Source organism: Adelges cooleyi, unplaced genomic scaffold (assembly GCF_023614345.1).
Source record: "Adelges cooleyi isolate 19-005CV unplaced genomic scaffold, UGA_ACOO_1.1 ACOO_flye_CR_arks_rails_tigmint_CR_PRNA_108, whole genome shotgun sequence".
NCBI lineage: Eukaryota > Metazoa > Arthropoda > Insecta > Hemiptera > Adelgidae > Adelges > Adelges cooleyi.
Genome location: NW_026095761.1, coordinates 6,291,893 through 6,316,100, shown reverse-complemented (window position 1 = coordinate 6,316,100; position 24,208 = coordinate 6,291,893). Strand labels below are relative to the sequence as shown.

Below are 24,208 nucleotides of genomic sequence, written 5' to 3'. Positions count from 1 at the left end.
ATTCATAAACATTTGACCCTAGTGAATCGTGGGCTACAATTTTCAGAACATATCAGTAAAGAACAATATCTACCCTTCTTATCCCCTGCAACGATATTAGTTATAAAGTATTTGCAATTTTGGAAATTTTTGTCATTTAGAAAACATTGTTTTTCTCGATTTTGAAGGGGAAGGGGAAAACTTATTAAATGTTTGACCCAATAAAGTAGGTACGATTTATGATCATAACTTACTTAAAACAATTTTTTTTTTGAGTTTATTATTACAAAACAAACTGTGTTTACACGTGGTCATGTCTTAACGATAACTTAGTCAATATAATAAAAAAATGTAAAACCCAAGACGTAATAATTTGTGTAATAGTTTTTTGAATTTTTTTTAGGCAATCCATTTATAATTATATTGTATTAGCATATTGTGTTGTTTTTAAATTAATTATTTATTGTTTTTAATTAAATTAAATAATAAATAATTATTTATAAGTTCAAACTGTGTTTATCTGCACGGCAAATTGTGTTAGATTCTCGTTCGGCCTTTAGTGTGGACGCGCCTTAAGTTGAAGATTTACAATTTTTTTTTTTTTTGGTTTGGTGGATATTCGAGGTTGAGTGTAATAAATTAGAACACACGCGAGACGTGCAGCTCTGCCTATGGAACGGTGCGGCGCGGCGCGGCGGCGTTGAGGAAAATAGAAACGACGTCGGTCTGCTGTGGCCCTGGTCGTTCGTCGAGGCCGTGATTAACATTTTCGGCCAAGTCCGCCAATCGTTAATAACAGAATAAAATAATTTCGTATTAACATTACGGCAAAGTATCCGAATACATTTTCGTATCGCTGCGAAACCGTCACATGAGACCCTAATAACGTTGAATCTCGTTACTACTACAACCCTCGGTATGCGTGCGCGAACATCGCCGTACACAACGAGCATGTATGTGTATGTAGTATGCAAAATACATAGTATAGGAAAAAACAGTTTTAAAAAAAAAATTATATACTTTCACGGGCCACGTTACGTCAGGCCGATTCGTTTTTGGGACGATCGAAATTTATTTGTAACGAAAATCGGTGTCTTCTTTGTACATGACAAACGACGCGAACAACAATGAAACAATAATTTAATATATTTTGCTTATTGCCAAGCCGCTGCGCGGCGCTACGTCCGACGGTCGACCGCGGCGGCTCGGCGTGATTGTCGGCGACGGTGGATTCGATAGTCGTCGGTAACAGGAGCCCATGCGACCGAGACCCCGAGACGCCCGATGCCGCGGCGAGCCGTGCCAAAAGTCCGCATTGGACGGCGGCCGCGTGCCGTCCGCATAGGGTCCTGATACCGTGCCGCATTGCCTACGCCATCGCCAAGCTGATCGACGGCAAAACTTGCCCCGCTCCTCTCCGGAATAGGCAACCGCCACGACGCACTGTGCCCACCGCACCGCCGCCGCGCCGTCGACAGTGGCTGGTGGCAGTAAAACGGCACACACCGCCGCAAGCGCTTTACACGTTGGGTTACACCGTACTCAACCGTGCGGTTGTACACATTTTCATCGTTATTGTGCCTTTTTCTCGATTTCGGAAGGGAATCGTTAAAGTTTTAAGGGTACGATTTCCGGTGTATAGACTTGCTTTATGATAAAATCGCCGTTCGGACCGTTTGTTAAAATATATTGAGGGCCCAGACACTAAAATAAAACATTAAAAACAAATCGTTGTAAAATTAATACCTCCTCATCCCCTCAGCCTCAGCCATAGGATATGTACCTATCGAATAATACTTGCATACAAACGTCAAACATTACAATTGTTATATATTTTTGATAATTTGTTTTTTTTTTTAATTGCCGAGCATACCTCGAAAATAATTAACCATACAATCGCTTTACATCTATTCAAAATTATTATGCCAAAAATCAGCATTTCATAAAAAAAAATCCGTTACTTATTTAGATATCTTAAAAGATGTTTAAACGACAACCTACACAATACTATCAATAAAATAATGTTCTAATATAAACAATGACGGGTCGATAAAAAGTATTAACTAATTATTTTGTAAGTTAAAAATGTTTTAAATGCGTCGTGACTCTGTTAAAGCGCGGGTCTGCGGTGCGCTTAAAAATAGATGACATTTTACGTTCAACTTCTCCTCCTACCTCAATTATTAATTAAAAGCTTTAATCTTGAAAATAATTAGCCAGTCATTTTATTAGAACATTACTTTTATTGTGTCATAGACATGTAACCTACATTTATAAATTAAAAATTGATAGTAAAATAAATAACTTAAGGGATGGTTTTAAAAAAACATTTTTGTTTGTATGTGTACAGGAATCAGGCTAACACAATAATATTCCGCTACGGTAAGTAACCAGCCACTAAATAATAAGAAATAATGCAATTACAACAGCTTTTCTTTGTATCAATATCAAAAAGGCACGTTTTCTTCAAAAAACCCGCCTTGCGCGGATTAATTTTACAAAGGCTGTAATCAAAACTAAGAAACCAAATGTTCACATAATATAGACAACAACATTGTCTGTGTTCTACCATCGCCTTTTTTTTAAAAATATTTCAACCAGTTAATGAATAATTAATTAATTAAGAAAGGACTATTTTGACTTTTTTAAAAATGATATAGCGTTGGTTGTATTAGGTATACCGAAAAAATACGGATGATGGAACACAGATGATTTTGTCATAAATAATACGTATGCATTTCTTTCCTTAACTATGTATTAAGCCTGAGAAAAATTAATCCGCGTAAAACTCAACTCAACAGAATTTTTTTTTAAATCGCTGTCAAGGATGCTGTGATAGTCCGAAAAATAATTTAACTACTAAAAAGAGTCCTAACTACTGAACTCTTAGTTACACATCAAAAATTAACCTTTAAGTTAAGATTGTGTAAAAAATTACCTATACTTTACTCCTTAAAAATGGGTGGTGTGGTGTTTCTTAACACATTTCCATTTCAGCAGAGGATATACCGTTTTCGGTTCTTTTACAAGTATTGTTTTTTTTTATCACTACGTAAAGAAATATAATACTGTTTTGTGAGCATAATTTAAACTACGTTTCATAGAATAATTTAATAATGTAAATATAAATGTTAACGTAAATAAAGAAATACCTTCCTATAAAAAAATCATTAAGTAGCGTTTTTCGGAAGAAAGACTAATACCTATTTTACAACTCGCCATAGGGTTTAAATATTTCAAATAATTCTATGTCTGGCACAGTAGTCTCGAAAAGTTTCTCAATAGTTTCGTCTTTCGACAATTATTGAGTACAACTAATCGCTATTATCATTACAGGTATGTTAATATCGTTTACAATAATCATTACACAACATTATAGTGTCATGAATAGTTTTTAGACTTGTATATGAAAATCGAATGTATTTATTATAGTACGTAATATAATTTATGTGTACAAAAACGACCGTGAATCGCAAGTACGTGAAACTATTTGTTTTTAAATAATTGTATGGCGCGAAATGATTATTGATAATCATGTAAAAATGATTTATATTACAGCATAACCTAACAGTATAATGTATGACGTATACATAGTATACCTACATATACTAACAGATGACATATAACTCACGTTTAATGACATATACCCATGTATTCCATAACAATTATTAATTCAAAAATATTATGTTTCTTGAATAGCTGATAAGTAAATTCGACATAACCAATACATGTATTATATGTCTATGGAAATAACCATTTAACTTATAATCTAAGATAACACAATTCGTGATAAAGAAACAACAAAATACAAATTTTACAAAAACACTGATAATGTGTTAGTGTTATATTATTTTGTTTTTCCAATTTTTCCTTGTGTAAATTAACTATTACTTAAAATGGTTATACCTTTTTAATTATGTACAAATTACATTTTTCTAGCTCAAATATTAACATTTTTGATAAAATTATTTAATTTTTTTTTTGCATAAGTAGATGTTTTATTCACTAATCAGTAATCAAATATATTTTAGCCAGATTTGCTAGTTGAGTAATAACATTTATCTGAGGTAAGATATTCCTAAATATTTTATAAGGTAGTTTAATTTTTCATTATCATTCTGTTGTACCAGTAATTAGTATTTTGTTGTGATTTACCTTATAATTGCGATTGTGGTAATTCTTTTGAAATTATTAATAAAACTAAAAACTAACTATAGTATTATAAATACTATAGTATATAAGACTAGGTGGTAAAATATTTTATATTACATTTGTGTTATTAAAAATATGCGTCTATAGTAAATCTAGGTATAACATTGATTTACATTTACAATTATTTAAGACGATTCCCGTTTAATTGTATATTATCGACAGCAAGAATCACAGTTTTTACCACTATCATGATTATTTACATTAAATTCTTATAACTTAGATTTTTTTTTTAATAAATTTATTTGAAATCTTATGAACTGTTTCCACATTCCTTGTCTAAACACTTAAATTTACAAAAACAAAAAATAGCTTTGTTTTTGTGCTCCTCACACTTTTTTCTAATACTAATTTGTATGTTTTTATATATTTAAATAAAATTAATTACAATGAGTAATTTGTACTTTTGTCAAAATGTAATAGCTCTAATAGTTCACTAAGTTAATACTTGCAATTGTTACATATAAACTACAAGTAGTTGCCTTCTACTTTTGTCATTTGGGTTATGCTAATAACTAGTTAAATAAATAAGTGTTTTCGAGGGTACACAATTAGGTTTTATGAGTTTTTCATTCTAATGTCAATATACTGAACAAATAACAATTACTAAGGAAGCCACATAAATTTTCATTTCTAGAGGGTCGGTGTAGATTCAAATACTCTTTCGTTATATTCTTTAGTTGGTATCAGCTCAGTTGTGTGAACAATTCGTTGAAGTTTTTGTTTAAAATTGCTTTCTTTTGTTGTAGTTATGAATATTGGAAGCAGATTCTTATTAATATGGATTTACTACTTTTGTACAATAACGGTTCACTGTAATGAGCTAGCGTCTTGTTATACTGAACCGCCAGAACTATGTCCAATCACCACAGCACCGTGTAAATGCACACAAATTGAAGCATCTTCAGTTTTTTGCTGCCGCGTTCGGTCTAATGATGATCTGTTACAGAACTTGGGATGTTCAAGTAATAATAATATTCATGTTATAATAATAATGTTCATATCAATTTAATGAGAACACTTATGTATGGTGTAATTTTAGGTGTAAAAACGGGTGCAATCAAAGCGCTACACATCTACAACATGACTGCCGAGCGTTTTGATTTTGGACAATTTTCTTTTCATTTAAACAATTTAATATCATTGTCCATAACGAGTAGTTATGTAAATAGATTACTTGGTCGTTTAGAGCATACACATCAGATTGCTTGTCTGAACTTTTCTAACAATGCTTTCGGAACTGAATGGCAAGATCCATTAGCGCTGGAACAACTTAAACTTTTGGCCATGTTAGATTTTTCACGTACAAATATATCAACACTGCCTGTTATCAAAAATGAAGTGACGAAGTTTTGGATCGATATATCAAGTATTAATTCTAAGGCTCATTTCACACCTACGCGTGTGATATGAAAAAACATGCTGTGATACGAGCCTAAATGTGATTTTTCTGCAATTAAAAATAGAATATTATATATTTTGTATATTTTAGATAACAACAATACTAATTGTGACAGTTTATTGGAGCTTATGGGACGTTCAAAAAATGATGAGAGCAAACAACTTTTATTTAAAAATTCAAATGATACATTTTGTATGGCTCCCCGGTCATTTCATTGGTTTAATTCTACAGAAATATTGGCTTATGACCAAATTAAAATAATTGATAAGGTATTTACCTCTTAATGTTTCGTACATATTATTCTTTACAACAATTAATATTTAGTTTATTTATGTGCTTTTCAACTGTATGGGTTTTTTTTTATAGATAAATACTCAATGTCCCAATAACTGTAAATGTAAAGCACTTGGTATGGACATGGTTTCAAACAGAAATGTACTGCATACAGTTGAAGTAGATTGTTCAAATAATAAACTATCAAATTTACCAAAGAGTTTACCTGAAAATACAGTAAAATTGGATGTTACCAATAACAATGTAATAATACTTTTTTTTATAAATTTATTTTTATTTTTATTATGGTGAAATAAACATCACAATGTGTTTAAAAGTTTTAGAAATACAAATAAACCTAAAAAATATGTGAAATTAGAGTTGTACTAAATTTAAACTTGCTGAAATGTTCAACTTCAATGTTTCTTAACACAGTATGTTTAATTATACACCCTTTTTTTGAGCTCAGGTCTCAACCTGAGAGTTTTGATTGTTTGCTCGGCAAACGGAGCGCCTGTGACCGAGTGTTGAACCAGCGACAGTGAGTGCTAACACACTGCCGCCTTACCCACTCGGCCACTTCTCCTCTTTATTAAATTTAATAATTGATAAAAAAATCGAATAAAAATATTTTTACCATTTTATTTTACAGATAACTGATATAGATGAATTAGTATTGGATGCTTACAAAGATTTAAGATTTTTCTATGCTGATCATAATAAAATATCAAACATTTTGCCATTAGAAGGTTCACGGTTTTTGTCTAATTTTGCTATTTTGAGTTTAAAACATAACCAATTAAAATCGGTAAATTATATTTCCTAGAATTATTAAATTTAAAAAAAATTACTACTCATAATTTATTTTTTATAGATACCAATGTATGTTTTTGATTATTCGTTTGACAGAGAATTTGATGGACACATTCTCAATTTAGGCGGTAATCAACTTCAATGTGATTGCAGTACTGCACAAACATTTAAAGTGAGATTTTGTAAAATTAGTTGTTTATATACTAATCCTATTTAGCTAAAGATGAAATAATTTAGTTTAGGTAATCAAAGCATTCTTATCTCCGCTACACTCATTCTCTATCATTTTCCTGTACCTATGCAGCACAGTCAATCTTACTACACTCTTGTTGAACTTACCTTTAAGTCTTATTGGAATTCTCTTGTCACATAAAATACCTGACGCTTTGCTCCACTTGATCCAACCATAATTAATCCTATTAAGTAAGGATATTTCACATCCTCATCAAAGCCATTGTTCTCAATACTAAAAACTCTTAACCTTGCTTAACTTTATTGTCATTACTCGTTTTGTCCTGCTAACGTCTTATCCTCTTCTTTGGAGGAAGGAACTTAGAAGTTTGGAACTCGTATCCTGTATATTCTACTAATCGTTAGTCCCTTTCCTTCAAGTGCTACTCTCCATTCCTCAAGCCTATTCTTAACTTCTTCTAGATAATTTCCTACCAAAACTATATCATGCACTATGGTACCTCACCCATTATTTCCTTTGTATCTTCATCAATTACAACAGAAAACAGCTAAGGGCTCAAAGCAGAACCCAGGTTTACACCTACTTTAAACCTAAAGTCCTCCATTATTTTACACATTTTTTTGATCATTTGTATTTGAATCTTCATACATATGCTCTATCAAACTTATATGCTCATTAACACCTACTTCAAAACCTCTCTCAGAACTCTGCCATATGCTTTCTCTAAATCTATTAAAATGAGTTTATTTCTAAGTTTATATATTATAACAATTTGGAAAATCAATTTTATTGTATCCATCTTTAAAAATATTCCTATATAAATTTTCCAGGCTTGGTTGATAAGATACAAACATTATATGCGTGACTTCGACGAAGTTTTATGTGAAAAAATTGGTAGAGTGAGTATATTTTTTTACAAAAATATTAACTCTAGTGAAAATTTTAATTTAATGTATTTCTAATTTTAATTTAGGTAATAGACCTGGACCAAAAAATTGTGTGTGTTACCCAAACTGAGTGGACAGACTACATGTATTATATCATTGCTGCCGAAATATCTGCTCTTTTACTACTGATTGGAAAAGTATCCTATGACTATTGGGTATTTAAGACAGCAGGTTATTTACCATGGCCGGCTTCCAAAATGCCTAAGCTTCCTTGTGATTGGGTTTTTGAATAAATAACTCTGTACGTTTTCTGAAAATATAACCGCTATAACTATAAAAAGACTGTTGAAGAGCTAAAAATGTATAAACAAATATTATTAAGTTACCATTGTGCCTTAAAAAATATATATGCATGGACTTTTATTATTGTTAATAATTTATCAGTTAATTTATACATTTGCTAGGAAAGCACTTAAATATAAACATATTTTATTATCTATATAATGTTATATGATATTTAAGTTGTAAAAAGAAATTTCATTAAAAAAAAATGTAATATGTTTTTACGTTTAGTGGATATAAGCTAACACTAAATTGATATGCTGTTATAAATATTTTAAAATTGGCGCTATATTCAGATCTTATATTCTGTTAATTATTAATTTTAGGGCTGTGATTTTTAATTTGTTCATTATTATATTTTGTTATTGTTAAAATAGTTTTATGTTTAATTTTTTTGTTTTTTTGCTGAGATAAGTACAGCATATATATAGGAAATATATCTGAAACGTTAAAATGTTGAACGAGTTTATTGATGATATCCATAATTTTGGTATTATATATTATCATAATTTCATGTTTATAATTTTAAAAAAACTTGCCTGTTTTGTTTATGAGCTTGTTGTATTATTCAATCAGAATTATTTCAATTAATCTTTATTAAAAATACCATTATATTTAATTATCATTTGACAAGTTGAATGATATACTTTGTATTTTTAAGATATAATTTTAAATTAAAATTTAAATAACATTCAAGTATAAAATAATTGTATATGGCAAAGAATGTACTTGTATACAACTAAATATGTGCGTTTGTATTGTACTGCATTTTTTTTATATCTAGTGTTAATATTTATTTGCTTGTTTAAAAATAAAATCGTTTAAAATCGTATATTAAAATAATAACCTACGATTACTGTTTTAACAGAAATCGCACAATTATGAAAATTATGACTTAAATAAATTGAAATTTTTTTTTGAATATCTTATATATTTGTTATTAAATATTTTGTCTATTGATAAAATGTTAAATTTGCATGTTATTCTTCAATACACTTTAATGATATTATGATTAGTTTTGTTTATATTTTTCATTCTGTCAAAATTTAAAGAGTAAAATTGGTTAAATTGTTTTAACCTTAATTGTTATTGAGTATTTGTTAATTGTTTATCGTCATGGAGCTTATTTAAATTGTTTTAAAAAATAATAGGTTTTATCAAATGTGTGTCCAATATATGTCTTTTATCGCATAAAACATAAGTCATAACACATCTAAATCCAATTATTCACGTTTATTTAAATTAAAATGTAGCCAACTTATTATTTATTGTGTTTGAAAGTTATCTGTTATTATGCTAAAGTTAGGGTGCTCCATTGCTATAATGTGGTGTTTTTAGAAATATTTTATGTTGGAGCCTTACAAAACGATTACATATGAATTTAAAAAAATATTCTAATTTTTGATAAGTTTATTTGTATTTTTTTTCATCTTGTTTGAGCAAAATGTTTGACTTGCATACCGTTATCCCAAATGACTTTTTCCCCATATTATAAACATATTTTTTAAATTATAAATAATGAGATTAATTTGGTCAAACTTAATTTTTAATTTTAATATTCAATAGTTGAAGTATATTGTTTATTATCGGGTTAATGAGAAATAATATTCCATAATAAAAGCCATCAAGATTGTAGTTTAATTTAAACGTACAATTATAATAAAGGTGGATTATCGCCATAATTACACAAAATTAAATTATAAGATAGTAATAAAAATAGTTGAGTAAAGCCTTTACTTAACAATTATCACAAATATTTTCGCATCATTTTGATTGCACAATTCTAGTATTTTTTAAAGTAATTATTAATTACTTACTACTTCATAGAAAAAACTTACTTATAGATTATAGTTATCTATACTTAATGAAATTAATTGGTGGAACGTATATTCAATTGTTATATGTTTTGATGGTTAAGGTAATTATTAAATATAACATATCATCATACAACTACCTAGGACCTATAGTTATAGGTTGCAATTTTGTTAACCAGTTATCATGGTAATATTATATATTAATTATTAATATAATAATATATTATTATTTTGTTAATGTATCTACTCGAGCGTTGCCTCTTATTTTTTGTTTTATATTTTCATGGTCTAAGCTATTGTTTTATCTATGTTTGAGTATTTATGTAGGTATATATTTTTTTAATACAGCATACCCACTTATATTTTATATAGTACTTAATAATAGATAGTGGCCATGTTTACATATCTATTAAAAATTATAACAAACAGTTGATATCCTCTACAATAAAAAAATCATTAATCGTTACCGAATACGTTATACTGCGGTCTTCAAGCGCACGGCAGTTGGCAATGCTCGTGAAATAATAGTAAGTCAAATTAAGTAACATCATGAAATTGTACAAAAAAAGAATACTCTAATATAATAGCTATTTTAATATGTATATTAATCATTGTTATTTACTTTACATTTTATAAAAAAAATAGCTGTATAACAATATTTATGATTTTTTTAAACACGGTTGAGAAATAAATTGTCAAATATAATCAATATTCGATATCGAACGCTTTATCTAATACTCTACTTTATATAAAAACATCAAATGTATTTTCAATTTTGTATTCTTATTCTAATTAATATTATGTTTGAATAATAACCTTAGAACGAATAATTCAATGAGGTGTATACGACAGTATAATTATTTATTTACAGTTAACACTTATTCGAACAACGCAATCTCTGGTTAGTTAAATGTTAATTGTATTTCCTTGAATCCAGACAGCATTATGTGCTCGATGTCCTATCATCGCACCAATATTCAATTTAATAATATATTAAATATGTTTTTGATTGTTAGGTATTATATTATTAATATCTGATTTGGATAGGTATGTGCCAGAATGGTTGATCAAAAAGGACAATCTGAAAGATGATTTTAAAATTAAGTGAACATTACTAGGACTGGTATAAGTCAGATATTTTATCATATTAAATTCAGATCTAATAACTATAATATAATACTGCTTAGAACGAACCAAGTAAAAACGCATTTGACTCAATACGTCTTCTAGAAGTTCAGATATAGTTTCCAATAATTTGTTATTTTAATTAACCACCTGTTATTTATTAGCATCGTATTTTTGTTTAAATTACATTGTTCGTTTAGCGATTTAAGTGGGTATACCTTTATAAATAATATATATTATGTATGTTATACAAATAATTATCTATCCATGTTGTATTGGTACACCTTATCCAAACCGCTTCAATAGAACCATATCCCACTTACACACATTGATATCATTGTAGTGCAATTACAATAAGATGATAAATAATATGATAATGCTATGATTTTGATGACAACACAATATAAATTATAATGATGTTCATTCCTAGTTCTTACTACTGATATCTGATACATCAGAAGTGTGAATTCAAATAATTGTATTTAATAATAATATATAATATACAAATGAAATATTTACATACTTTCTTTTTTTTACAACCCTTAGATCGGTTTGACATCTCTTAATCTAACAAACATACATAGTTATAATAAAGCAAATGAGTTAATTTCTATGTATTTACCTATCGATTATTAAATATCGATTATTATATTAAATTAAATATCATCAAAAAAAACTCCATCGAATAAAAAATCTGTTATACTTAAAGGGTATTTTTTACTTTATACAATTATTTCGTTTTTCATTTAAATAAATAATATCTAGGTATTATACTAGATACCTACTTTATTCCTCTCACACTTTTATTTATTGTCCGGTTTTGTATAGTTTTTTACGCATATAGATTAACAAATACCAAGGTTGAGCATTATCTTGTTTTATATTTAAGAATTGAATACGTTTATACTGCGTATGATGTATTGGGTTTATCTTTAATAGGTACATTATAGCACTAATTAGATAAATTTGATTTCAAGCCTTACAGAAAAAAAGATAGTCAATACTTTACTTATAGATAAAGACACCTAAGTCCTAACCGTTTTAAATATATGTCCCTAAAAATCAGTGTATTTATTTTCAAAATAATCTTAAACCTGTATAACTCGTTGTTCGTTTAAAATTTAAAAAACATGAACTTTGTCAAATTGGCTGATAAGTCGTAACTGTTATTAATTAACATTATATTATATTATGATACATTTTTGTGATTACATTGAGTTTAAAATGAATTCATTATAGTAGAGTATTTGAGTATATTTGTTATATAATGTTATTATGTTACTATTTATTATAAGTTAAGGTTGTACAGTGATATTCTAGATACAGTGGCATAATAAAGAGACAAGTGTTTTGTGAACTATGAAATATATAAAATAAAATAGTTTACTCTAAATAACGAATGTTTGCAAAATAAATATTATTACAATAAACAGTAGGTAGATATGCTTACCGTGATATACATTTTTATGATAACTTTTTTGTTCAATTATCATACCAAGGAGTTTATTTTTCTGTTGGCGCCGCCATAAAATATCTACAGGTGATGTCCACATGTAATCTTAATTACTTAATATTTTTATTATTATTTGTTGTTGAAACGTTTTAGTTTTTTTCTCTTTCATAATTTACAGTGCTCGAACGACTCGAGATGCGATCATGTTTACACGAAGCTTTTTTATAGACACTGAGTCAGCCGTACTTTTTATGATTTTAAGTTTCTTCATAGTGTACGTTTCTTTGTGGAACTACAGAACTGCGATTTGGCCACTTTATCATGACAAATAAGATACTATATTATATCATATTTTGATTCTTGTACAAAAATGTACATAAAACAACAAACAACAATGAAAATCATTATACGTATTTTTTTGTTTTATTTAATTTTAAATACTTCATTATTATGGAATAGTACATAATAATTATAATTATAATTCTTAACTAATATTAAAATATCACTGAAACTTAAATTTTTAGTTTTGATATTTATTTCTCAACCTGTATTGTGATTTATATCGTAATCGATTATGTGACTTAAGTCAAGAACAGCCAATGCACATAGGCCCTACTGACTTATTATTTGTGGTTTTTTATTAGCGTGAGGCCCTTTTTATAACATTATTGTAATGAGATACTATACTTAATCTTGTTTTCAGGACTTATTCTTTTTTTTTTTAAGACTTTTTTGAACACTTAATTTTGTAGAGGGTTAAACAGGAATGTTCAACTTTTGACCCTTTTTCTCTCATGTAACAGTAGCGTGTAATCACTACTTAAATAAACACATTTTACACCATTGTGAAATTAATACCTTCATAAGTTTCTGTTAAAATTGATTGAGAATGTTTGTTTCATATTATTAAATAGGAAAATACTAAATATTCAGAGTCAACGTCACTTTTTTTTAGTTATTGATTTTTAAAGACTTACACCAACAAAGTTCTTTATAGGAATATAATTGAAATCATTTTTTTTTCAATTTTAAAAACACTAATAACCCCATTTTGTTAAAAAAATGACTAAAATCATTTTTCTTAGAATATCTTTTATACATTTTAAAATCCATGCTGGAAGTGTCATATTATGTTTTTCTTGACTTAAGTCACAGAGTTATAATGAAAAACGTTAATTCTAATACGTCACGAGTGGATTTTCATATACTAATAGATATATTTTTTTAATATTTGTATCGTTTTTATTATTAAGTGTGCTGACATGGTTGAACTAGTTAGTCGAAATAACACCGAGGTAATACGTTCAACGATTAAACGCCTAAAGAAGCATATTATCATATTTGTCTTTACACTGCTTGTTGTAATATCGATTCTCAACTTATCCAAGCATCCTAATCAGATTTTGCCGTTAATATTTGTAACTATAGTATTATTTTCGGCTGTTTACTACACTACGGTTTTGATCTTGAAATTTGTTACCGCGTTCGCAGCTAACCAACTGGTGAGTACTTGTAGTGGACATTTAAACTTTTAAAGAACTGTACAAATACTTTATAAATAAGTCGTATCTTATATTATATGATGGGATGGTTCTATTTCGGTTCAATGTTAACTAAGGAGTAGGTTAAACAATTGTTCACGGGTGATAGGATTTGAAAAGTGAATAACATATAAATACTAAATCATGTTGTGAATATAACAACTGAATATGTTAGAAAATATATTACCGTCGTAATCGCTTGTTAATTCTGCAAGACTGTACTGTGAGTTTGGGAAACAAATAAAAATAAACAGTTCTGTAACTATTACAAATATTTTTCATTTTTCATTTTTAGTTTTGTTGGTCAACTTTTGAAACTTGTTATACGGTAATTTGCATAATATTTTGGTAAATATTAACGAGAATAGGTTATCGACCATAGATTTTTTACATTCAGTAAATCATTATCGTTTAAATGAAAATAAACAAAAAAACAAATATAAATAATTTATCAAATTAAATACTGTATCGTTTGTACAATAGTTCTGAACGCAAATATTATTATTCAACATAAAAATATAGATAATTTATGTTCGATTTGTTTGTTGTTGGTCGTGCAGGCAGAAGAGACAATGAATGCGGACAACGACCAAACGCTTAAAACGCCGGACCGTCCCTATCCCACTAGCCCCACTCCTCCACCGTCTTACGAAGAAGCCACAAAAAATGATAATGCCTACTATCAACCGCATCAACCCTTGCCTTCTACCAGCAGCCAAGCAACCGGTGGAATGCCATTCGTTTCCATTTTCAATCAGTCCAGAATAGTGCCGACTGGAGGCGACAGCGGTTCGACAAGCCAAGCAAACACTCAAAACAAAGGGATCGACAGTCAAACAACAAGTGTGACTAGAGGAGCGGTCCAGACCATACCTTGTGTCACAATCACCGCAGAAAACGATCAGCCTAGTACGTTAGAATTTTAACTCTGACATTGATGGTTTGTTAAGAACCAAAACAGTTTAAATATATTATACCTATGTAATAATTATAGTAATTGATATTGTTAGTTTAGCATTAGCTTAATATTGTTTTTTCTGGTTTCCTATTACCTGGTTGAACGTGATATTCACGTTTCGGATTCTTGCTGGTCGAGGTCATATCACAACTGATAACTAATGTAATGTCTTTACCTAATCTCGATTGAACATAATATTTGTAGTTAATATCGGTATATTTAGTACCAACATAGCACACATTAGAGCTGTCAATATTGTTATCGGGTAATGACTATCCGATAAACGTCTATGCGGTACCAGTTACGCTTAAATTTATAACCAGGATCATAACAAATGTCGGACCCATTGTAGGTACCCAAAATACAACGAATACCTGACATTCTTTTACTCGCTTATTTATTAGGTATGCAAAAATCATCAGCTCCGTATTAACTCTTAAGTCAATATAATTATTAGTATTAATGTTGTATTATTGTAAGAATGTAGAAATGTCAACTTCACTGTAAATTATATGTGTATTTCTCGACGATGTATAAATATATATCTGTGGCTCGGGTCTAAAATGGCCAATCTCACTTTTTGCAATTTTCGGAAAATGAGCTTTGAAGTTTTTATTTTCTATTAGACTCTATGTTAATTTTTTTACCAAACTCATCATAAGTAATTCATTTTTTTGGCCTCAGAGTGTGATTTTTTCACAGTATATAAAGGATGTTTCAATTTTTGAATTTAGCGGACTAACTCGTTTATGCCCAAAATTGACATTGGCCATTTTAGTTCCAAGCCACAGATATATATATATATATATATATATATATATATCTTAATCTTATTAAAAATTGAAACATCCTTTATATACTGTGAAAAAATCACACTCTGAGCCAAAAAATGACTTACTTATGAAGAGTTTGGTATATATTATATATATATATATATATATATATATATATATATATAATATTATAATGTATAATATTATAATATTTTATTATTGTACTTAATACACAGATATATTTTTTTTATTTCGTATTTCGTGTTGTGTGCGTGAAGTACACTTTAATCTTCGTCCATTACATGTCTCTCACGCATGATGCGTTTTATTCGTTCTAAGATGGTTTAAGAGCAAAAACACCAAATATGAAATCGAAAGAGGAAATATTTCGGCGGGAATATCGTATCTTTTTTTTTTTAATATACCATATAAAAAATCATTACTGTTTTAAAAAAATAGTAAAAATACTTTTTTTACATTAAACTTAATACTTGACATATTGAAAAACTGACACAACGTTTTCTCTGAAATGCCAATATATTTCGATCACATTTTGTAAAAGTGCATTTTATATAATAAGAACGTCCATGTTACAGATAATAATAGGTATATTTATTTTTAATCATATATATTTGAGTTAAATTTCACATGTTTATTTACAGTTAGCACTGTGCATATGGACTAAAAAATGTATTTTCTTTTAAAATGATTCATTGTTTTATTATTTTACTAAAAACAAAGATACATTTTTACTATTTATAATTTTAATGTTATTATTTTAAAGATATTATATTCATTTTAATTTAGATTTAAAGATATATATATATATACTTAATTTAAATCTTGTGCCGTGTGTCATTTCAAATTGTTACGGTGTTACCTACGCTACCTTCTTCCTTTTCAAGTTTACCTATCAAAAAATCACATATTTGTAAAATTTTCAGTACTAAAAATAATAAGGGCTGCGGGAAAAAAGATCAATGTCAATTTTTGTTCATTCTGGGAAAATCATGTTTTTAATTTCAAAACGTAATACATTTTGCCTGTATGCCTAAACTTTCGGCGGTCGTTACTCTCGACTTATCTTTTTTTTTCCTGGTTCGAGCGCATAAAAGATACAATACATCAATACAAATAATTTGATACCAAAATTTCATTTTCAAAAAAAATTGACATTGATATTTTTTCCCCGCAGCACTTCAATTATAAAGATCTTTACGCAGCGCTGTTTTTTATTAACAGTAAATAATCACATAACATATTATGTAAAAGGTGATTTTAAAATAATGCTTTTATTAAAACAAATATTATGGACACCGATCATATTATGAAAGTTATATTAATACAAATATGTATCGTGATACAAATTAGTAGTCATTTACCGTTAAATAAAGTATTATCACCACCAAAGTCATCTTCTAAAAAAGTAAAATTTGAGTTATTGTACGTTAAGCCAATTTAAGGATAAATTATTTCGAACATATTCAGTACTCTTGGCAGCTATAGCTTTAGCTAATTCAAACCAACTATAGGTATTATTCATTATATTATAAAGAATGGACTAACTGTAAATAATAATATACAGGATGATTCTTTTATCATAAACCAGTCAATATCTCACTGGATTTAATTCATGATTCAATTTTTTTTTTTATATAATGTTTTCATACAATATGATCTTAATTATTCACAATTTTTTATGTTTTCATCCCCCTTCTAACTTTTTTTGATAGCAACTTTTGAAACTTAGTTGTTATCAAAAACTAAGTTGGGAGGGGGGTAAAACAAAAAACATTTGAGATCACGTTTTATAAAAATATTATAAAAAAAAAATTATGAATTAAACTCAGTGAGATATTAACTGGTTCATGATAAAAGAATCACTCTGTATTGTATTTTAAATATCAAAGTTCTCTAGTTCTAGTTTTATCTCGTTAAAAATTGATTACTCACTAGCTTGTGTGATAATATGGCCAAATGAAAGTACACAAAATGCAATGCATATAAAATATAATGTTATATTGAATAATTTCATTGTGATTTTTTTCTAGAAATATAAATGTTTCAAACGTTTAGTTTATCAAATAGCATAGTTACTTAAACAACTATACATGGTGTTCCTGTACCGAACCATACTAATATATGGGTGAACATCAGTGAGGTATACAAATAAGCCTCTCGTCATCCGTTTTTGATTATCACAAAAATTGAAGACTTAACCTCTTAAGTCTAAAATTAATAAACTAAAAAAAAATTAAAAGTTATTTTCGTAACCGGTGCAAAATCCTCACCTTAAAAGAGGGGTCACTTTATTTTTTAAGTTTTTGAGGTTAAGGAGCCCAAAGGGGCTGAAAATGATGCGACCCCTCTTTTAAGGTGAGGATTTTGCACCGGTTACGAAAATAACTTTTAATTTTTTTTTAGTTTATTATTTTTAGACTTAAGAGGTTAAGTCTTCAGTTTTTGTGATAATCAAAAACGGATGACGAGAGGCTTATTTGTATACCTTACTGATGTTCACCCATATATTAGTATGGTTCGGTACCGGAACACCCTGTATAATTCATTGCCGTTTTTAGCATTCAAACTATGGCAGTATTTCTGCATTCCTACTAAAAAGGAGATGAATTTTAAGAAGTCGTTTATTATTTTTTATTAGTTCCTTTAATCACCGGAGATTTCTCTATGTTAAATATCAAACACTTTATTATGTATTTATATTTAATTACTGTTTTTTAAATCATAATAAATTATTACTATTACTGGAATTTTTTCTTCTAAATCGAAGTTCGAACTAATGATTTATGTTATTATTATAAATAATGTACATGGTAAAGTATAATATAATTTGTTATTAATGATTCATATTTTTAAAAACAAATTCTAAGTAAATATAAAATAATTTTTCGTAACGAACTCGTACAAAATATATTCAAACTTACCTGTTCAACTTGCACACAGTCAACCACTTGATGAAGATGATTACTCAAAAGTGATTTACAAAACGAAAAGTATATGTCGTTATAACTGTTTCTTGCAATTTTGTGTTTGTGAATTTGTGTGACGTGAATAACATATTAAACAACACTTGTTCAATTAAAGATTTATTACGCGTTTAGTAGTTTGCTTGAACTTTTATGAATTATAATAAATTATGGGATTTTGCAAATCTAAATTCACTTTTCGAATTTGAAATTGCAATTTTCATAAAGTAATATTTGAAAAAATTTATAAATTGTGCTGTGTTGAATTTATATTATATCATCTATTACTTTGCCCCTGTATTAACCTTTAAACACCAACAGCATTAAAAGGATTTTTCAAAACTGGTTATTGACCAGTCATTATTTTCATGAAATCATTCTGATTTTTTTAGATCAAATTTACAGGTTGCCATTTGACTTTTAAAAGTTACTCCATAAAACAATAATTTTAGCCCTACGCTTAGTACGGTTTATTGTCATTATTTTACTTCTTTATTTATTTTACTGTATATAGAAAAAAAAAATTTTAAAAAAAGATATGCTCTAAGTGTGATAGGTACAATCTTTATTGACATTAATGATGCCAAGCTGTCCAGCTAACATAAGTAGCCGCTAAGATACAGCCAACTGTTTATAGATTCCAGTATTGTTTTAAAAGTATTAACACTGCTGTAAATTGTAATATTCAAACAAAATAAAGTAAAGTTATGATGTCAATTAAAAATTTTCAAATCAATTAGCACAGACTTTTTTTATATAATATATCGATGGTATAAAATAATTCTATAATTCTATTTAGTAAGTATAATACTGTGTATTATACAACTTTATACCGTAGTATTTAACCGGCTAACATCTCTATGTATTCAGTATACACCAATATAATAATTATATGATAATTTATTTTGAAATGCTATGAGGATTGATTTTGAAGGAATTGTTTGTAATTTTTTGCCATTTTTGGAAACTCAAATAAAATTTGAGGTCTATGCAGATTATATGAAGTCTTCTTAATAAAATTTCAATCTTCTTCTCTAAAAAATATTATCCCATTCGTAGAATGTTCAATTTACATTCTACGAGGCAGGGGCGTATTTAGATATATTTTTATTTGGGGGGGGGGGGCTGAGGCACTTACTCCTAATAAAAATTTAACAATAAAGACGTCTACAATACACATCCTTTAGGTCCATAAGCAGACTAAAAAATTGTTTGGGGGGGGGGGCTGGAGCCCTCTAAGCCACCCACATAAATACGCGGTGTCGTCTTTTGGAACGTAAGGTGTATTTTGGGTAAAAAATCGTGTTTCGTTTGGATTCTATATAATGTGTGACCCCTCGTAAAAATAAATCCTAGTTGCGCAATTGAGTCTAGGTATCTACACTATTTAATTGTTTATTTCAAATATTTAATATTTCGAAAAATATTATTTTACTTTCAATTTTTGAGTTTGGATATTATGCATTAAAAACTAGATTATAGCCACATGTTGCTGTGGTGCACTTACAATATTATTTAGTAAAAATTGCGCATTTAGAACGTCAGACACAAAAATATGTAAATATTCAACAGGCAAACATGATTTTTATTCGTATAATTCCAATTGTTTAAACAACCACAACAATCATAAAAATCTATACCTCAAGGATTTTAGTATCCATAATTCATCTAAAATAATTAATTATATTTGACTAAGCTGTATGTTTTACACGTAAATCGTGTGAATTTGTCATTTATGTATCAACACAGTAAACCATAATGGTTTGGACTTTTTTTTTATACCTAAAATAAAGTAAACATAGTTAATCAATTTATACGCCATACTCACAATCAGTGCAAATACTGTAATTATACAATTTGGCAATAAAATTCAAAGGTGCACTCAGTATCTGTGACCAATTTTCTTATCGAAAAACCAGGCAAAAGTGGCCCCCTTATAAATTTAATAAGGCCTCATTTTTGTAAGTGCAACGTAGCTAGTATTACACAAAAAGCGTTGCGTCATTGCCCATCCTTGCCATTGAAAAAAATTAATACGCCAACCGCAGTGTTGTGTCTTTGTGTGTTTTTTAGGTAGAGTATTTGGAAAAATAGTCTAGTATTCATTATAACTAAAATATTAATTTCAAATACAAATTATTGTTATTAATTCGAAACCCATAAACTTACAATAAAAAAACTTACAATAAAATTATCTATAATGTGGAAAAAATAGTAGTTTAATATGGCTGATTAAATTACTGTATACAGTATACAACTAGATTGGTCCTTATTTTGGGTTAGGTGGGATTTCAATGTTACCCCTACTAAATTGGTTCAAAATGGCTAAAATAAAAGGCCACACGTGCAATATTGCACATATTTTTACCATACTATGGAGTTTTATTATAAGAATGTATTCGATGTACGATATACCATAGATTATACTATAGAAAAACGGTTTAAACTAACAACGGAATGTTCCTCCTGTCGTAAGAGGCGACTAAAGGAACCTAATGCAGGGTAGTAGCTGCATCAGTATCAGGCTAAGCCAGAAAATGAATGACATTGGGACGGCTTAGACTTAGAGAACCCAAGCAGAGCTGAGTACAGTGGTATGGTTGCATTACTGCGACGTGGAAGAAGATGGAAGACCCACCACATTATAAATAATTTCAAGTAAAAATCATCATGGCTAGAAATCTGAAGCAATGGTTTGATTGCAACAACAACCAAATATTCAGCACAGCCCAATATAAAATCCATATAGCTAGAATGATTTCCAGCCTCTGATAGGAGATGAATGTCAAGAAGAAGAAGGTTTGACATTTATATAAACGCAAATTATTTTCATTTTAAATAATTTATTACATTATATAGTTCTTCAGAAATGAAAACTACACTTTTATTATTATTTTAAATGTTTTTCTGTTAAGAAATTGGAAACCATAACGCCCGGATCCATTTCTGCCTACACATGGTACGACCATGCTCAGGTATTTGTTTTAACTGTCGCAGATTGACCAAATTTCTTATCCGGGTGTTTACCTAAACATAAACAAAAATATATTAGTGTTATATATCAAATCTTTATCGAAAACAATGTGTAATATATATTTATTATATAGAAATTAATAAACTTTGCACAAAACTGATGTTAGAATAATACCCCACATGTTTAAAGCCATATTTTTCCAATATGTTGTATTATAATGACCCAACTAATTGAAATATTGCATTTTTAGATAATTATTAACGAAATCAAAATGTTTGGTATATTTAAGTGCTTTATAAAAAAAAAAGATAGATTAACCCTATTAACAACTATTGAGTACAGGTAGAGTAGATGTAAGGGTTATGGTATAATAAATGTTATTAAACAATAAAAAAGTGATGTAATAAAAAAAAAAAATCCCGTTTTTATAATATTGTTCAGGGTGTAAGTAAATCAAGTTCGCAAATCAAATCTGCGCTTATTTTTAATGTGTATATTAAATATTTTATAATAGGTAAACTATTTATTAACTTACGGGAATGGGCTTCTGTGTTGACACTACCAAGTGCAAGGATGCATACTGCAATATATATCACACCTAATGCAATATTTATGAATTTCATTTTCTGATTTTCTAAAAAAAAAACAAATGTCCAGTTTGATAAATTTTTATGAAATCAAATACAACGTCGACGTTTTGCAGATTTTCTATTTTAAATATAATACTCTTTTTTTTCTATTGGTATAATATATTTAGTTAAGTAAAAGTAGATAAATATAGGGTGATGATTTTTCTAGTTCTCGTGGAATGGGAACGTCTTTCAATTGATTCGAAAGGAAAAAAAGGCCAACAAAAATGTCGATATTATCGTCCATTGTATAGACGATTTTTTACGAAAACTTGAATAATTAACCTAATGTTTGTTAACATATTTTAAATTAACAAAAGAAGTAGGCAAATATTTTTTTACATTTATTTAAACAGTTATAACGTGTATAGGCTCTATTTTTGTATAAATATTTATTTTTCTATTTCCAACAATCTAAGTTTTGAACTCCTGATCATTTCTTCTATGGTTTAGAGTATCGACTATTTATACTTATTATTTGTTTTCATGGAAAAATAGTTTTTGTAATCAATTTTTTTTTAAGTATTCTAAAACATTTGAAAATAATAACAGCTTAATGCCGATACTTCAAACCACAAAAAAACTGATGGAAAGTTTAAAACATTATTTTTAAAAATTGAAATTGGAAAAAATTGGATTGATTGAAATGCCAACGGTCTATGTACACCTATTTTTCTCATAGTCACGATGCCCTTTAATTTTGATGTTTAAAGTGGTTTTGAACAGTTAATATTTAAAAAAAATCTACATTTTCATAAGGCAATTTTTTTTTTTAATTTGGAGTGATATTGGATACAAAACTATTTATTTTATTACATTTACAAAAAATATCAAAACAACTTTTCTAAAGAGTACTTTTAAAATGATGACTGGTCAATAAGCTTTGAAGTTATAAATTATAATCTTTTAAGTGCGTAGAAAACTGTTATTTGTACTACATTTTTTTTATGCGCCATTAAATAAAATATTTTTGGTTTTCTTATAATAATGATTCATTTAGAAATAAACAAAGATTAAACATCTTAGTCAGTCTAAAAGATATGTGTAGAAGAACAATTCATAATAAAAAATAATTTGATTACCCAAAAAAAAAAACTGATAATCAAAATAGTTTGGGTGTCGATTAAAAAAACCAATATAATCTGTTTTTCTTACATATTATTATATTGAACTAGCACAAGATTTTTATTTTTATATTAATGGTATTTGAATTATTAGATTTTTGTCGAGTTTGTATTATCCCTATGTAATTGTTTGAAGTATCGAATTGTTTGATACCGAAGCTAAGTATAACTGTTAATGATCATAAACATTTAAAAAATAATTTTACTTACCTATTATTAACGTATTATCGTAAATGAGTGCTGTATTCAGTTTGAATTTTGAAACTAATTATGATTCGACCATACCGTGTGATTGTATATTTATAGCCAAAGCAATATAATTAAAAAGCTTTAATGTAAAACAGTAATTATTTATGAAACACTTGTTTAAATCACATAATGTGGCATTTTGTTAACACGGGGGCGTCAAAGCCCTTTACGGACTGCCGATAAATCAAAACGATTTTTAAATAATATTTTAATAGCTGTAGATTTTTCTATTTTAATTACAAATAATTAATTGAACCCATACAATTAAAAATTATGATATAAAATTCTAAGGAAATCAAATATTTTAATAAAAAAAAAATGTATATTCATATAGTGTGAATTGATGTTGTTTAATATGTCTGTGAATTTTTAACTCGTACTACTGTCTAAAGCCTTAATAAGAATATCTGTCCCAGCATTTATTAAGATACTGATAATATTAGGCAACTAAATTAACATTATAATATATTTACTGAAGTAACTAGG

General features: G+C 28.1%; 2 protein-coding genes and 2 long non-coding RNA genes across 6 annotated transcripts; 2 read left to right on the top strand and 2 right to left on the bottom strand.

Moving 5' to 3' along the window:
- Positions 1 to 1,869: 1,869 nt before the first annotated feature.
- Positions 1,870 to 8,723, top strand: LOC126840051 (protein halfway). Of its 3 annotated transcripts, none has more exons than XM_050575543.1 (9): positions 1,870 to 2,361; positions 4,938 to 5,153; positions 5,231 to 5,557; positions 5,681 to 5,859; positions 5,957 to 6,127; positions 6,516 to 6,671; positions 6,738 to 6,848; positions 7,700 to 7,768; positions 7,843 to 8,723. In XM_050575543.1, the coding sequence occupies exons 1-9, from the start codon at positions 2,292 to 2,294 to the stop codon at positions 8,047 to 8,049; spliced, it is 1,506 nt and encodes a 501-aa protein (XP_050431500.1). In that variant the 5' UTR covers positions 1,870 to 2,291; the 3' UTR covers positions 8,050 to 8,723. The 3 variants fall into 3 exon arrangements, with proteins under 3 accessions (XP_050431500.1, XP_050431509.1, XP_050431504.1); XM_050575552.1 differs by lacking the exon at positions 1,870 to 2,361 and adding an exon at positions 3,338 to 3,455 and having other exon boundaries at positions 7,843 to 8,721; XM_050575547.1 differs by lacking the exon at positions 1,870 to 2,361 and adding an exon at positions 3,818 to 4,046 and having other exon boundaries at positions 7,843 to 8,720.
- A 1,591-nt stretch (positions 8,724 to 10,314) lies between these two features.
- On the top strand, positions 10,315 to 15,040 carry LOC126845075 (uncharacterized). The gene is made up of 3 exons (XM_050583640.1): positions 10,315 to 10,439; positions 13,744 to 13,992; positions 14,592 to 15,040. Exons 2-3 carry the CDS (start codon positions 13,753 to 13,755, stop codon positions 14,955 to 14,957), a joined length of 606 nt encoding a protein of 201 aa, XP_050439597.1. The 5' UTR covers positions 10,315 to 10,439; positions 13,744 to 13,752; the 3' UTR covers positions 14,958 to 15,040.
- Positions 15,041 to 16,340: 1,300 nt separating this feature from the next.
- Positions 16,341 to 18,828, bottom strand: LOC126845082 (uncharacterized). Its single transcript, XR_007686688.1, has 4 exons — positions 18,705 to 18,828; positions 17,716 to 17,809; positions 17,145 to 17,180; positions 16,341 to 16,672 (listed from the first exon to the last, which is right to left on the bottom strand). It is a non-coding gene; the product is annotated as an uncharacterized LOC126845082 (long non-coding RNA).
- A 2,783-nt stretch (positions 18,829 to 21,611) lies between these two features.
- LOC126846943 (uncharacterized) lies at positions 21,612 to 23,758 on the bottom strand. The gene is made up of 3 exons (XR_007686947.1): positions 23,684 to 23,758; positions 22,256 to 22,354; positions 21,612 to 21,773 (listed from the first exon to the last, which is right to left on the bottom strand). It is a non-coding gene; the product is annotated as an uncharacterized LOC126846943 (long non-coding RNA).
- Positions 23,759 to 24,208: the final 450 nt, after the last annotated feature.